Source organism: Pipistrellus kuhlii, unplaced genomic scaffold, assembly GCF_014108245.1.
Source record: "Pipistrellus kuhlii isolate mPipKuh1 unplaced genomic scaffold, mPipKuh1.p scaffold_m20_p_14, whole genome shotgun sequence".
NCBI classification, from domain to species: Eukaryota; Metazoa; Chordata; class Mammalia; order Chiroptera; family Vespertilionidae; genus Pipistrellus; species Pipistrellus kuhlii.
Genome location: NW_023425449.1, coordinates 2,389,226 through 2,403,858, shown reverse-complemented (window position 1 = coordinate 2,403,858; position 14,633 = coordinate 2,389,226). Strand labels below are relative to the sequence as shown.

The 14,633-nt window shown below is 38.4% G+C and overlaps 1 protein-coding gene across 7 annotated transcripts in view; it reads left to right on the top strand.

Moving 5' to 3' along the window:
• Nucleotides 1-14,633, top strand: part of PHF20L1 (PHD finger protein 20 like 1) — a 50,782-nt gene that overhangs the window by 23,682 nt on the left and 12,467 nt on the right. For 4 of the 7 annotated variants that reach the window (XM_045581293.1, XM_045581292.1, XM_045581294.1 and 1 more), the window contains 6 exons: nucleotides 742-955; nucleotides 1,553-1,678; nucleotides 6,391-6,473; nucleotides 9,919-10,171; nucleotides 12,122-12,307; nucleotides 12,579-12,782. In XM_045581293.1, the coding sequence (XP_045437249.1) occupies nucleotides 742-955; nucleotides 1,553-1,678; nucleotides 6,391-6,473; nucleotides 9,919-10,171; nucleotides 12,122-12,307; nucleotides 12,579-12,782 (1,066 nt within the window). Of the gene's footprint in view, nucleotides 1-741; nucleotides 956-1,549; nucleotides 1,679-6,390; nucleotides 7,646-9,918; nucleotides 10,172-12,121; nucleotides 12,308-12,578; nucleotides 12,783-14,633 lie in introns of those variants that run through there. The other 3 variants (XM_045581290.1, XM_045581291.1, XM_045581295.1) reach the window with 2 other exon arrangements.

Sequence of the window (14,633 nt, the reverse complement as noted above, 5' to 3'; positions counted from 1 at the left end):
AAAGAACAACATTATTTAGCAATAAACAACAAATATAATACAGGAAAAATAAATGTTTGCACCTCAGAAGAATTGCAGTTGACAGCGGCCCAGAGAATGGTAGAGGAAGAGAAATGGATCTGGAGCCTGACCGGGTGGACTTGACTTTGGCCAAGTAGCTCTTTTAACAAAAACTCGCTAGTAATGTGAAGCTGCCGTAGTGAATTGGTATCTGAACTTTGAAAGCTTTAAACATTAATAAAATCGCACCTTGATTGCTATGAAAATGACCATCCTTTGAGTGGAACATTCTTCTTAATCAGGAACACTACTCAGTGAAATACATTTATTTTAATCTTTGCAGAATTGCCACTTAAGCATTTTTCTCATTTCTTTGATGGTCTGTGATGTTACAGGAAAAAATTGCAACTCTGCATTTAAACCCTGAGGTACTAAGGCAGAATGTAATATTTGTCATAGATTTCTTGTTATTTTAGGTTTTATTCCTGAGAAAATATACCAAAGGGACATTTTTTTATTGAATATTTTTCTATTTTATATAAGGTTATAAACCCAACTAAGCCATTAAATTATTCTGTAATCTACCATGTTGATGATCTACCTTCTACAATCAATTAGATTTTTAAATTTGTGTGCGTGTGAAGGTAGCTTTGAAAATGCGATACATGTTTTTACTCATTAGTGTAATTAAATTTTGATTAATGTTTAATACTTCACATGTTTTATGTTTTTCCTTTGGAGGATTGGATAGCTTTAGTCAAAGCAGCCGCTGCAGCCGCAGCCAAGAATAAAACGGGGAACAAACCTCGAACGAGCGCTAACAGCAATAAAGATAAAGAGAAAGATGAGCGGAAATGGTTTAAAGTTCCTTCAAAGAAGGAAGAAACTCCAGCTTCTGTAGCCACTCCAGAAGTTGAGAAGAAGGAAGATCTGCCCACGTCTAGCAATACATTTGGTACAAAACCTGTTCTTATGCTTAGTCCTTGGCCAGCTAGCGAATAAGGAACAAATCAAACCCTCTGGCTGCCTGTGCTTTGAACACACCATTACGTTAGTAGGCTTTCCCCCAGCACAATATGGCGGTTAACTTTTAGCATTTTACAGATTTGAAAATTAGTTGTCTAACATGGGTACTTGGTAATGGATGCCCTCAATATTCTTAAATAGAAATGAGTTGAGATTTTGATTTGTAACTTACTGGTAGTAGGTGTTTGGGTTTTGTTTATTTTATGTTTCTAAAAAAAATCCTTTAAATGCTTCTGCAAATATTTCAATATATACTGTAGACTATATATTATGGAAAAAGCAGCAAGTCATTCTCTTCCTGCTTTTCTTTCTTGGAGGATAACTGCTTAGTAGTTTTTATTCCTAATATGTCAGTTTGGAGACACTTGTGGCTGTGTGTGTGTGTGTGTGTGTGTGTGTGTGTGTAAGTTTTCTGTTAAGCACTAGATTAAAATTCAGTGCAGAGCATTTGTACTATTTTTTTAAATGGTGTGTTTTAACTCTGGATGCTATATAAACCCTCATCTATGTGTTCTGTTAAAAGTAGGACTTCATATAGAGAACGTTCCAAAGATGGTCTTTCCACAGCCAGAGAGCACCTTGTCCAACAAGAGGAAAAATAACCAAGGCAACTCGTTTCAGGCAAAGAGAGCTCGGCTTAACAAGATCACTGGTAAACTACAACGATTCTTTCGGGGGCGGGAGGGCGTGGGCTTAGAGAAGTTGGTCTGTAATAAAGCCAGGGGTCTTTGGGTAATATAACTGGTTAATTAGAAAGACAGCTCCTCTCTGGTTCCTCAAGGGCAGCCTTTTCCAAACGGTCAGCTCTTTGTGCTGTGCCATGTGAGCGATCACCTGTCTCTGCCTACCTCACAGGGGTGTTGTGAGGACCCATAGGGTCATTACCGAATCCCACCGTCGGCACGTCACCTCGGTGGCAGCAGTAGTTCCATAAGAATTGAATTGTCTGCTTTTGTCAGCCTGTGGTGACATACTGTCTGAGGTTCTAAGTATTTTACATTCTTACTCCATCAGTCACTAAGCATGGTACCATATGTGGTTGGAAAGATGGACACGGAAGCTGTTAATTCCCAATGTAAAAGTATCGTATGTTTTTAAAGTTTCTGTCCTTCCTCCGGTTGGTCTCTAGAATCTGGTCCTGTTTCTCCATGCTTTGTTATAATTTAGGAAGCAGGGTGTTGTCAAATACTGGTGATGAAAAGTGCTGGAACCTGGCCTGGTTAGTGGTCAGAGGAGGAGGGATCTAAGTCTTAGCATTGGGGCCAGTCATGCAAGGCCCCACCCTCCTGAGGCCCGTTCAGCCCACTCACTATAGTCTTTAAGAGGTTGTAAACATATGTAACTCTTGAGAGTATTTGTTAAAAGGAAGTTAAAATACTTGATTCGGTCTTATGTTCTTATTTTTAGGACAGGATGGTTTTAGGGCCTTTGACTTAATAAAGCTCTTTAATCTTTATTTGTTGACATTTTAAAAAATAATTTGAAGAAGCTGGGATTCCTGGTCAGATTCAGGAATAAATGTAAATTGCACATCTGTCTGTGCTCTGAAGAGTGGGAGCCGTGGTGGCTCTGGGCTGAGGCCTGTAGAACCTCTGTTTGGTCCCAGTACACAGAGAGGTACACAGAGAAGTACACATACAGTGATATGATTGACTTCAGCAGGTGACACTTCCTCAGGCTTCCCATGGTTAATATTTTTGTGCCTTTCTCTGATGAAGGGTATTCTTGGACCCAGGACAGGAAATATTTAAAAATAAGTTCATTCGTCCCACCTTTTCTTTAGAAACTATTAACTTTGGAGAAAGCCCAAATGTTATCCAGGTGATGGTTATGATGGCAACTTGAGACTTCCATTTTGCGTTATAATATCGGACCCTAGTGCTGTGCGCTGGGGCCAAAGTAGAATGATACTTCCAACCCATGAGTCCTGAGCTGGGAGCAGCGCTGCCGGAGGAGCCAAGATATAGGACGATGCAGTGACACGGACCTGATGCGGCCACCAGCCTCCCAGTGCCGAGTTTTCCTCCGGTCTGATGGCCTGACTTGATTTTCAGTCAGCGTGCTCATGCCTGTGCCTTACTGAGAAGTTCAAGCTCAACATTTAAAGAGAAAGTAAAACCAAACCAGCTCATTCCACAGTGATGCATTACCTCTGCATGACCTTGAAAAGACAGTGGGGAGTGGGAGGAACAATTCACCGTGTGCCTCAAGGAATTCTAATTCTGGTGTGCATAGCCCCTGTGCCCTCTGTGGCGGGATTTGTCTTCACTGCCCCTGAGAGTCTCAGACGAACACATGACAGCGTGGCAGCGGTAGAAAAGCGTAAGGTTTTAGAATGTGAACCCATTATCATTTTTCCTTTATTCAGAGGATTTAAATGTGTGATCACCTTTTTAATAGTTCATCCCTCTGCACTTATTTCTGATTCACGGTACAGCTATATCATGCAAAAAGACAGTAGACAATACATGGTTGTCTTTGAAGAGTAAAGCAAACTTGCCTCTGTACAGTAAGTGTCGTTTGTAGACCATGAACACAGATGAGAAATAATTGGAAAATGGCGATTTCTGTTATGGAATTACGGTGTATGTATTTATATTCATCAAGCTCACTTATACTTGACCTTTTGTCCCTTTGCTGCTGAGAAGAATAGGACTGCGACTATAGCAGCATCCCCGCCTGCTCTGATGATTTCCCCACACTGTTTTCAAAATAGTTCAAGCTAGAATTGAGTGGACCAGCTACTGGATAAATTTAATTCATGTATTTATTGTCTCCTGTTCTTTCCCATATACACATCCTACAGAGATTCTAAACCTGATTTCTATGGAGGGAATGGTATAGGATGGCTTTTTTTTCCATAAGTTTCCAAATAAGTAGAACCTTGAAATGATGGTTGCACAGTAGATAGATGTTCTTCTGGAGTCTTTTTGTTATGAACGTACTGTAATGGACAGTTATAGACTTCATGTATACTGATCTAGAATAGACAGGTTTACAGAAAGAATCAGAAGTCTAGACTTTCGGACAAAGTTTCAGTCAAATTTGAATAGATCTTAAAATACAGGTTGTCAGTAGAGTGGAAGAATTGTCAGCAGTTGGTGTGTTTATTTCTAATAGTTCTAGGAGTGCCTAGAAGTTCAGCCAGTTTAGATTTATTTGTGCAGCTTAAGGAATCTTAAAAATAATTTTTAAAAGCCAAACAAGTTTGATTGGCCAGTAATACGTTATTGATAATAATATCAGCAATATTTGATCCTTAATACCAGGAAGAATATTGGGTTTTGGGATCCTGGATGGAGTGCGGGCCACACATTTGGAGAGCACTTTGCTCTCTCCCTCCCCTTTGCTATCGCACGTGCTCTGGTCTCTGCTGCTCCTTCCTGTGGCAGCGACAGACCAACTCCGCGCTTTACAGATGGAGTGCAGAGAAGCAGAACCGTAACTCTGAGTTACAGTGCAGCATGATGTAGTTCTCATGAGTGCGACATTCTGCTCTACGTGATATTTAAATAATTTCTTAAGCATTCATTTTGTTAGGATACTCTCTAGATAACATTCTTCTGGGGAAGAACCTATTAGTAATACGTTGAAAATACATATCTGCAAAGAACTAGAATTAATTTCATTTGTATCTGTGTCTTTCCAATTCTCATTTCCTGGGGAGGCTGCATTTCTCCCAGAACATAGCAGGTCTAGGAACAGATCGCAGACTTCATCTCTGGCAGCAGTAGTCAGAGTCCTCTCCTCAAGCACATGCTTTATTTTGTCCCCTTTACTGTGTGTGTTTTTAACTCTTCTGTAAGATGTCATTGCATGTAAGTGAAAAACGTTTTTGTGATCATACTTGAGACTTTTGAATTCACTAGATACCAAGTGTTATATTTTCTAATCTAATTTTAGGTATTTTTTATTAAGTGCCCCATTGCTTTCTGTAAGAACATTACAAAGCTTTATTTTTCCTTCACAAACCATTAAGTGGGAATTACTTTCATTAATTGGGTTTATAATATTGCAACTTAAATTCATGGAGTGGGATTGAATTATTTTGTTTTTCTAAACATGTAGTGCCTTATTTTTAATTTTGTAGTTTGTGATGTAGTCCATCTATTGATAAGATTTAAAAAGGTATTCCCACCACTGGTAAGAAAGGAAGCAAAATGTAAGATATATTTAAGAAATTGAGTAGCAAATATCTATCTTGTTTGACCAGCCCCCCTAGAAGTAGTATAAGAACTCATGTCTCTATTTTTCTTTAGTATTATTGATTCTCAAAAATACTAGCTAGAGAAGAAACCCCTAGTGAATGTGGTTTTAAATGTTAAAGAACTACATCATGCTATATCTTTTTCAGTCGCCTAAAAATATTTTCAGAAGTTACATTAATAAGGATTGAATTTATGGTTTATAGACTATTTTTATAAAATTATTTATATATTGTATTTTCCCCCATTTAAATCTACACTTGATATTGTGTGAGACTTGAGCAAACTCTGTATGGTTTGTTATGTCACACTGGATCAACTAGCAGTTTCAACACCAATCATTGATGTAGCCACAGCATAATTTTATATTTTGCGTTTTCTGTTTTAAATTATAATTCTGAGTGCTAGATTATAATTGGACATCAACTTTCCAATAAAATAAGTGCTTTTTGCCTACTTTAACATTTGGCTGCAGTATTACTTTAAGAATACAATTTTAATATTTGAATCCTTACTTAGATTACTTAACATTTTGACATCGTTATCTGGAAAAGTCAAGAAATGTTGCCTTCTGGCTAACTTGAAGTTATGTGACATTTGGGGGCAGCGTTTTCCTCCTATTAAATGTGCTGTGGACAGTTTCAGTAATATCTCGTATAATTGTAATAAGATTACTCTTCGGTTTTTGATGGTTGCACATCCTTTGAAGCAAAGGTTTTGTGTGGCCAACTTTGATGTGACACAAGAATGATTTAACTCTAGTTAACATATTCTGACTTCCAAATTGAAATTTAGTAGTATTGCATTGGAGAAAACTGTATTTCCCAAAATATTTCGTCATTTGTAGAATGGGGCTGTATATTATATAAGTTCATATATCAGAGGGAGACTTGAATAAATGTATGTGTGTAGTGCTTTAAGGGTATCTTTAGGAGTAATATCAAAAACTAATTATGTAACCTACTTTCAAGTTCTGATTCATTTCCTTGAGTCATTATTAAGGATGTTTGAATTTTTGACAGGTTAACTTTTGAGAATACTTACTTCCTATATCCTGAAAAGTATGGGGGATTTTGCAACTGCTAAAATTTTGTGAAGTTAATTAGGGTGAAAGTCAACGTTTTTTCTAATAAGCAATCTCTGTACAATTTTTCTCAAGGTTTGTTGGCATCCAAAGCTGTTGGGGTGGATGGTGCGGAAAGAAAGGAAGACTACAGTGAAACGGCTCCAATGCTGGAGCAGGTATGAAATGGTAGCATTTGATTTTTTTCAAGGTTCCCAACTGGAATGATCACGGAGCGCTAATATCCACGTAATTGAAATTGCCCTTTTGGTCAGATACGGGAATAGGAAGCTAAGTAATTGCTATATTTTTAACTCTGCCTTCTCCGAGGTGTACAAACTACAGACTTCACGTTTATTTTCAATAGACTGACCTTAAAGCCTTTGTCTCCAATGAAGGCCTGGAGACAGGCCGCCCAGGGTATAAGCTTCCGGCTGGCCCCCTTGGCCAGCTCACAAAAGACCCTCCCACAAATACTTGCCATTTGTGAGTTAAAACAGGGTTTCGGACATCTAATAAAGCTTCTTTTGTAAGAAGTTTCTTTTATATTGTAACAATTGGTGTTGTTAGACTGACTATGTGTTTTACGAATTGATCAATGAGCCATACATTTTTTGCTAGGATGTATATTTTAATAACGACAAAAAAAGAATTTTAAAAAACTATTATGGGTCTGTCTTTAAACCACCTAACAGAGGAATTTAAAAGTGAAGGTTGCGGTTGCTAGATTTTTGCCTTGGCTGCCTTCAGATTCCCACAATCCCTGTACATAACGAACTGTGCATGCTTCCCCATCCTGCAAGGGCTTACCTTCTTGGGCACTCAAACTACCAGAACACAGTAATAGCCATAACTGGGTCTCCTTGGTTCTCCTGGCTTAAAATCTGAGCCTTAATGCAGTTTTAATAGATCCTTTGGTATTACTTTAATTTTCTTTATTAGTAGCCTAATAAAGAAGACTTTAAAACGAGTATCTTTTGCTCCTATCGTTCAGAAAAAGAATCCAAATTTAATTGATATTGTATTGAGTTTTTCAGGGTTATTTTAGGCCTCATTTGATAATGCATTGTTTTGGTGCCTCCATTAATGTTGTATTAAATGAACGGTTTTTTAAATTGATTCATATGTCAGCAAATTACGCCTTCTGATTTTCTGTGATCATCAAACGGTTAAGTCTTTGCCGTTATTGTCAGTATATCAACCAAATTTTAAGTGACTTTTTTTTTTACTGTGTATTACTATATTCAACATCCCAAATATAACATTATTTTGTATTTTCATCACTGTTTATAGTATTCTCAGAATGCAATAAATCAGGGACTTGGGTAATAAAATGTTTCTGGAAAATTCATTACAATGTCAATCTTTCGTTGTGCATAGTCCTGCTGAGATGAATGTGAAAATCATTTTTACGTGGAGGTTAGTGTAGAGTGCGGCCCCATTTCAAAGGGAAGAGCAGAAACCAACATTTTGAAATTGAGTAAAAAAAGAAAGAAAAATGGAGTGACTCGGCTGTTTCTGGTTGCATACCTTAAAAATTTCGAGAGTCCTTGCCAGTTTTGTAAGAAAGAGACCAATAATCATTAATGAGAACATTGTACATTGTTTAAGGTTTTTAAGGAACATAATACTATTCCCTCATTTTTTTATTTGTCGTTCAGGTTGATTTCAATGTGAAAATGTTTGGAACCAAATTCTTGTTATGCTGTTTGCCCTGCTTCAAAGTAAAAAAGCCGAGTTATCAAATTCTCAATTACATCTTAATTGGTATCAAAAGCAGGCTAAAGGAGAGGCAGTGATTGTTGCTAACCTCTGTCTTTCTAATGAGTAAAATAGTATCACAATGACATAAACTTACAACAGGCCTACAGCCAAAATTTACTATGCTAATAATGGGTTTATTTTATTTACATTAAAAACATTCAGACTCTGTGATCTTGAGCCCCAATTCTCAGATTATTAATTATAGATTATTCAATTGTATTAGGAAATTGCTATGTTATATTTACTTTTGGATAAAACCTGCCTTGGCATAATTAAGTTTTTAAAATGTTAATTTGTCCTTGTTTAGAAGTTAAGCACCTTATCAAGATACTAATTTAAGTTTTAAAATCTTGTTTTATAACTTTGTAATTCGAGAGTAATGGATGCTGTAGTGATGTCTCTCACATATGTGAAGATGAACAATAAAATTGTTTATTTACAAGTAATGGCTCTAATTACTTTTCTGGCAACACCTTTTATGATAAGCTTAGGAACCTTTTCCATTTATGGAGTACCTTTGCAAATGACTAATGTGCACTTACACACATGTGTAATGAGTAAATTCAAGAGTAGAAATGATGACAAATAAACGGAACACTTGACACCAGCCCCTTTATGTGGTATGTCCACCATGCCATCTAGAGAGCATTCAAAGCTGCCCTAGTTAATGCCAGTATACACTTTTTTTCTGCCAAAATCTGAGTGCCTTGTATTTTAATGGGAACAGAACACTGCTTGATCCCCAGCAATGATCTTTCATATTCTGGAGAACCGCAGACTCAAGTCCAATGATCATTCCTCACAAAAGACATGGATGTTGAAAGTTTCTTAGGGACAAGTCTATTGTTCAGAGTGCTATCAACTTGATTTTTTATAGAGGCCTATCTGAGTGTCGATATTTAAAAGTAAGAATGTACTTTTTAATATAAGAATATCAGAATGAAATACAGTACAGCATTCTAACACCACACATTACAAACCCATCCAATGTGGCCAGTTTCTGTTACCACTGGACACATTCACATACATTTTTACACATGTAGGACATTGTATTGCCAAATAAAGAACTGACAAAGTTCCAATTCTTTTTTAAAAGTATCAGTTGGCAGGAAGAAGGTAAAAACTCTCATCTAAGAATGCGACGTATTTTGTTTTTAAATCCAATGTTTTTAACTTACACTTGGTTTTACTCCTTGGTTTTTTTTTTGTTGTTGTTGGCTTGTTTTGTATTGTTTTTTAGTCTTTTAACTCTGTACTGCTGGTGGCTCTGATTTCATGATGCATTATGCTTATGAAACTCTAGCTTTCAGCACTAAAATGAGTTAAAGATAATGTTTCGTTAATTTGATCATTGTTTTCCTGTTGAGATCTTTCTTTAAAGGGAAACTGTCCACTTAGACTTCTGCATTCAACTTAATAAAGGAAATTATAAGAAAACACCTGAAAGTCAAAGATTTAAATGTACCTCTTTAATGCTTTAAGATATGAAAATGCTGTTTATTTACTTAATTATTATTAATGTCATTGGGAATTATGGCTTCAAAAGATGTATATTTCAATTAAATACTGAAAATATTTGTCCAGTAAGATAACATTTTATATTCTGAAATTACGAATAATACATTTTTTAAAGCCAAATTTAGACAAAGTTGACAGCATCCCTTTAAAGACAACCTATTCAACTTTTAGTTAATAATTTGTGGGGTTCTTTTTTGGTTTTTCATTTGTAATAGAAATGTTATATGTTGCTTAACAATGTTTTTGGATACTAAAGTTGCTTAACAGTCAAAATAGAGTGCAAGAACAAAAAAAAAATGAAGAAACCAAAATAAAAATATCAATTTTTTATTATTTATTCAGGCGATTTCACCTAAACCTCAAAGTCAGAAAAAAAATGAAGCTGACATTATCAGTTCTGCCAACACTCAGAAACCTGCACTGTTATCCTCCACCTTGTCTCCAGGGAAGGCTCGCAGCAAGAAATGCAAACACGAATCTGGAGATCCTTCCGGGTGTCTAAAGCCCCCTAACTCACCACTGCCCCCAGAGTTAACCCAAGTCGAGGATCTGACGCTTGTATCTCAGCTCTCTTCTTCAGTGATAAATAAAACTAGTGAGCACAGATTTTTAAGAAATAGTTCCTTATCCTATAAGATACCTGGACAACAGTTTGCTTGTAGATATATATTGTATTTCTGTGAGATTGCTTTTTAAACATTCAAGCTTAAGTGGCTCTGATAGGGAAGGCTTGCAACTACTCCAGGGGCACAGGCCATAGACCTTTCTGGCGGATGAATTGTTCAGAGACTACTGCTGGTGCAGAGACCTCACCCTTTAATACCGCAAATTCCCCTCCAGCTTGATCCACTAATAATCCGAGCACCATGAGAGGCCTGATTCATTACAAAAAACAAAGGATCCATGGCCCATCTTTTTCCCGAAGTCTTAAGACTGTTCTGTGGATAGATGTAGTTGTCCCCACTTCCGGGGTCCCCTTCTGCAGCTCGTTTTGTTTATTTTTATTCCAGTGGTTAGGGTGCAAACTTCAGTTATTCTTACCAATGAGAGAAGAATACTTTTTTATCTTATTTCTAAAGGTTTTACTGGTCTATTACCACTAATTGTTCAAGAGTTAACTTAGCCTTTTTAAAAATAGCCTTTCAACACGGGTTTGGTTGTATGTAAGACAGCATTGTGCTGACTCTTTCTCCTATGAGTTTGGTATTCTATGTTAGAAACATAGGAAAACCAGTTAACCTGGAAAGTCACTTGGTAAAAGACTTTTTCCTATTTATGCAACAAATGAATAGTTCCCTGATTAGTAAATGAGTAGTACATGCTTCCTTATGGATTCTTCTGCATCATATCTTCTGCAACAATTAAAAATGTTGGTATTGAGAAGACTGTTTTTTCAATCAAATACATCAATCTCTTCCGTTCAGTTGCCATATTTTCAGCTAAGCCACATTTACCCATTTTTGATACTTTTTGGTTTTGGTTTTGTTCTTTTTAATAAATGGGTGGAAAAGATGGGAACAGAAAAATTCAAATGTTTCTTCATTATGGCATTTAGCATGAAATAATGTTAATAGTTGCAACAATGTCACGACATAGTTTTATTTTGAAATTGTTTTCTATTTTGGTGGTATAACCACAGTGTGGCAGCAGTTGAATTTTATCAAATTATCACCTTTGTTATTTCAATTTTTGTAAAATTTTAAGTACCCAAAGCATCAACTTCTTTAGACCAATTATTTCCTCACAAATTAATGTGACTGTATCGGCCTTATGTAATCCTGCCTGTTGGAAATAAGCGTTTACATGCCATATAAAAAAGAAAAGAAAACTAAAGGTTACAAAAAGGAATTTCCAAACTTGTTTTACATAGCTCGGAATGCTTACGTGACTCACCAAGTTGTTAAAAACAAAACATGAGCAAGAGTAGGGTCATTTCCTTCTAAAATCTTGCTTATTTGCCCATAACAGATATTAAAGCTATGCTCAATTTTTTTTTTTTTAATGAATCAGGCCCAAATATATGCTTCCAAAAATCCACATAGGGGCGTGAGGGTGGGATGAAATGATTTACATTTGTTTTACTTTGGCAACTAAAGTAAAGCCTGACTCCGATGCATGTCAGATATTTGCCACCTCTGCCTCCGCCTCTTTCCCCGCTTAAGAGTTTCAGACCGGTGATGTAGCAGAAGGGATCTATAGTTTTTAACCTCTGGCTATACAGACTGTTTTCCCAAAGGAAAAATGGCAACTAACACAACAATAAGCAATTAGACAGTGAACCGTAGTCTGTCGTGTGGGGAATCTCCCTGGAATCTATGTCCCGCTCCCTCCTTTTGATGCCGCAGGCTCTGCCTTTGGAAGCGGTGATGAACGCTTTTTGTGAGGGCACACTGTTTGCCTTTGATTGCCTTCGGAATGTGCCCTTCCTTGTGGATACCTTCCAACATCAGAGGGCAGTCTGTAATGCCTTTTCCCACTGATCTCAAATAGTGTAAGCTGAGCCCGGCCTGTGTCTGCTTCGTGAACATTGAAGATCTTTTTCTAGGTCCTCCGCAGCCTGTGAGCTCCCCTAGACCCTCCAAGCACAGCGAGCGGAGACGAAGATCGCAGCGCTTAGCCACCCTGCCGGGGCCTGACGATTCTGTAGAAAGGCCGTCTCCTCCCTCTCCAGCCACTGATGGCAGAGTCTTCCTCAGTGCTCAGAGCCAGCAGGAGGCTTCAGTACCAGATGGTAATGTATATTGATTCCCTACGGAGCCAAACGTAAAGGAAGATAAAGGAACTATAAGAGACGGAGACTGTTAAAATATTAAGAAGTTTCTGCTTCTTCCTCCTTACATCTTTTGGACTTATAAGAACTTCGTGTGTTCCACAAGTAGCCACCCGTGCTGCTCTGTGCCAGGCAGGCACTGTTGAGCTCACGTGCCATTTAAGTCCATGTGGATATGACCTGAGCCAGTTCACCTGTGTTAATTCTCTGTCACGTTCTGTATTTTGTGTAGTGCCTGATGTTGCACATTTGTCACTTGAGAAGCTGGGACCCTGCCTCCCTCTTGACTTAAGTCGTGGTTTGGAAGTCACAGCACCGCTAGCTTCAGACCCCTCTTACCATAATGAGTGTGCCAGGGCAGACAAGGAGGATACACAGATGCTCACAAATCCTTCCAAAGCCACACCTGATGGGAGAGGAGCCCCAACGGCCTCAGGTAACAACTCATTTTCTATGCGGCGAGGCGCGCAGTGATAGGCTGTAGACATTGGCATGTATAGCTGCATTACTGGAATATGTAGTTCTCTTAGAATACTCTTATGTAATGTCTGGGAGATAGGGGCTCTCTGTCTGTTTAAAGTTCTTTTGTGCCATCATTTGCTGTTATACAATATGTCCTGGACATACTTTTTACTTTGTCACTTTAATCTACTTCTCCCTGTCTGCCTCTCCCTCCCTCCCTCCCTCCCTCTTTTTCCTTTCTAATTTAAAATTTTCAACTACAGTTGCCATTCAATTTTACATTAGTTTCCGGTGTACAGAATAGTGATTAGACATTTATATAACTTACGAAGCGATACCCACTGTCAGTCTAGTACGCACCTGGCACCATGCATAGTTATTACAAATGCTTTACATTCCCATGACTGTTTTGTAATTGCCAATTGGAACTTCTAGTCCCTTCACCTTTTCACCCCCTCCCAGCCCCCTGGAAATCATCAGTTCTCTATATCTGTGAGTTTGTTTCTGTTTTATTCATTTATTTTGTTTTTTTAGATTTCCACATATTACTAAAATCATATGGTATTTGTCTTTCTCTGACTGATTTATTTCAATTAACATAATACCCTCTAGGTCTGTCCATGTAGTGCAGATGGTAAGATTTTATATTTTATGGCTGAGTATATATTTCATTGTATGTATATACCACATCTTTATACAGACATCTATACATTGGGCATTTGGGTATTGTTTTCTTATCCATTGAGCCACCCAGTGTCTTTTGATTGGAGCATTTAATCCATTTACATTTAAAGTAATTGATGGAAATGTAGTTATTTCCATTTTATTATTTATATTTTTAATTTTTACTTTTCTTCTTAAATAAGTCCCTTTAACATTTCCTATAATACTGGTTTGGTGGTGGTGAACTCCATCTGCTTTTTCTTATCTGCGAAGCTCTTTATCTGCAATTCTAAAGCATAGCTTTGCTGAGTAGAGTAATCTTGGTGGCAGGTCCTTGCTTTTCATCACTTGGAATATTCCTTGCCAGTCCCTCTGCCTACAAAGTTTCTATTGGCCAGTCAGCTGAAAGTTTTAAGAATTTGTTTCTGTACATAACCAACTGCTTTTCTCCTGCCGCTTGGTCTTCAACCTTTGGCATTTTCACAGTGCTGTGTCCTGGTGTGGGCCTCTGTGTTCCGTGATGCAGACACCGAGTCACTTGAGTTGTTGCTCCAAGGTGTCCTTATGTGGGTTGTGTGCCCTCTTGTTGTAGTTGTAGTGACTGCTGTTGTCACATCCTGGGTGGCATTGACCCTCAGGCTGGCTGGCAGTGAGCACTGGCTGTGACTATAGCTAGTGTGTAGGGGCTGGCCCCATGGAGTGGATTGACTTTAGCAGGGCTCGGGTGCCTGAGGAGTCCGCCCTTTGGGCGTGTCCTTTGTGGAGCTAAATGGGGGTGCTTTGAAGCTGGCCACTGGATGTGTTTCTCCTGGGGCCTCTTAGGCAGGGCTTCCTTGCAGGCCCAGGTCAGCTACTGCCTGTGCTCAGCCTCCAGCCGCCTGGTAGGAGCTACAAAGTGACCTGAGCTTGGTAGCTGCCTGTACGGGCTTGGAGATGCCTGTGAGACGCTGTGTGTGAACCGAGGCCAGTTACCTCTAGTGTTGGATTTGGGGCTGCTTAGCAAGAAGCACAGGCTTCCCGAGGCTAGGTGCTGCTTGTTTGGGGTTTGTGGGTCTCCCAGAGATTTTAGTGAAGTCCGCAGCATGGGCCACCTGTTTGTAAGAACCACTGAGCTGGCCTGTGTGCTAGTTGGGTGGGTGGAGTCTCAGGGTGGGGTAAGTGT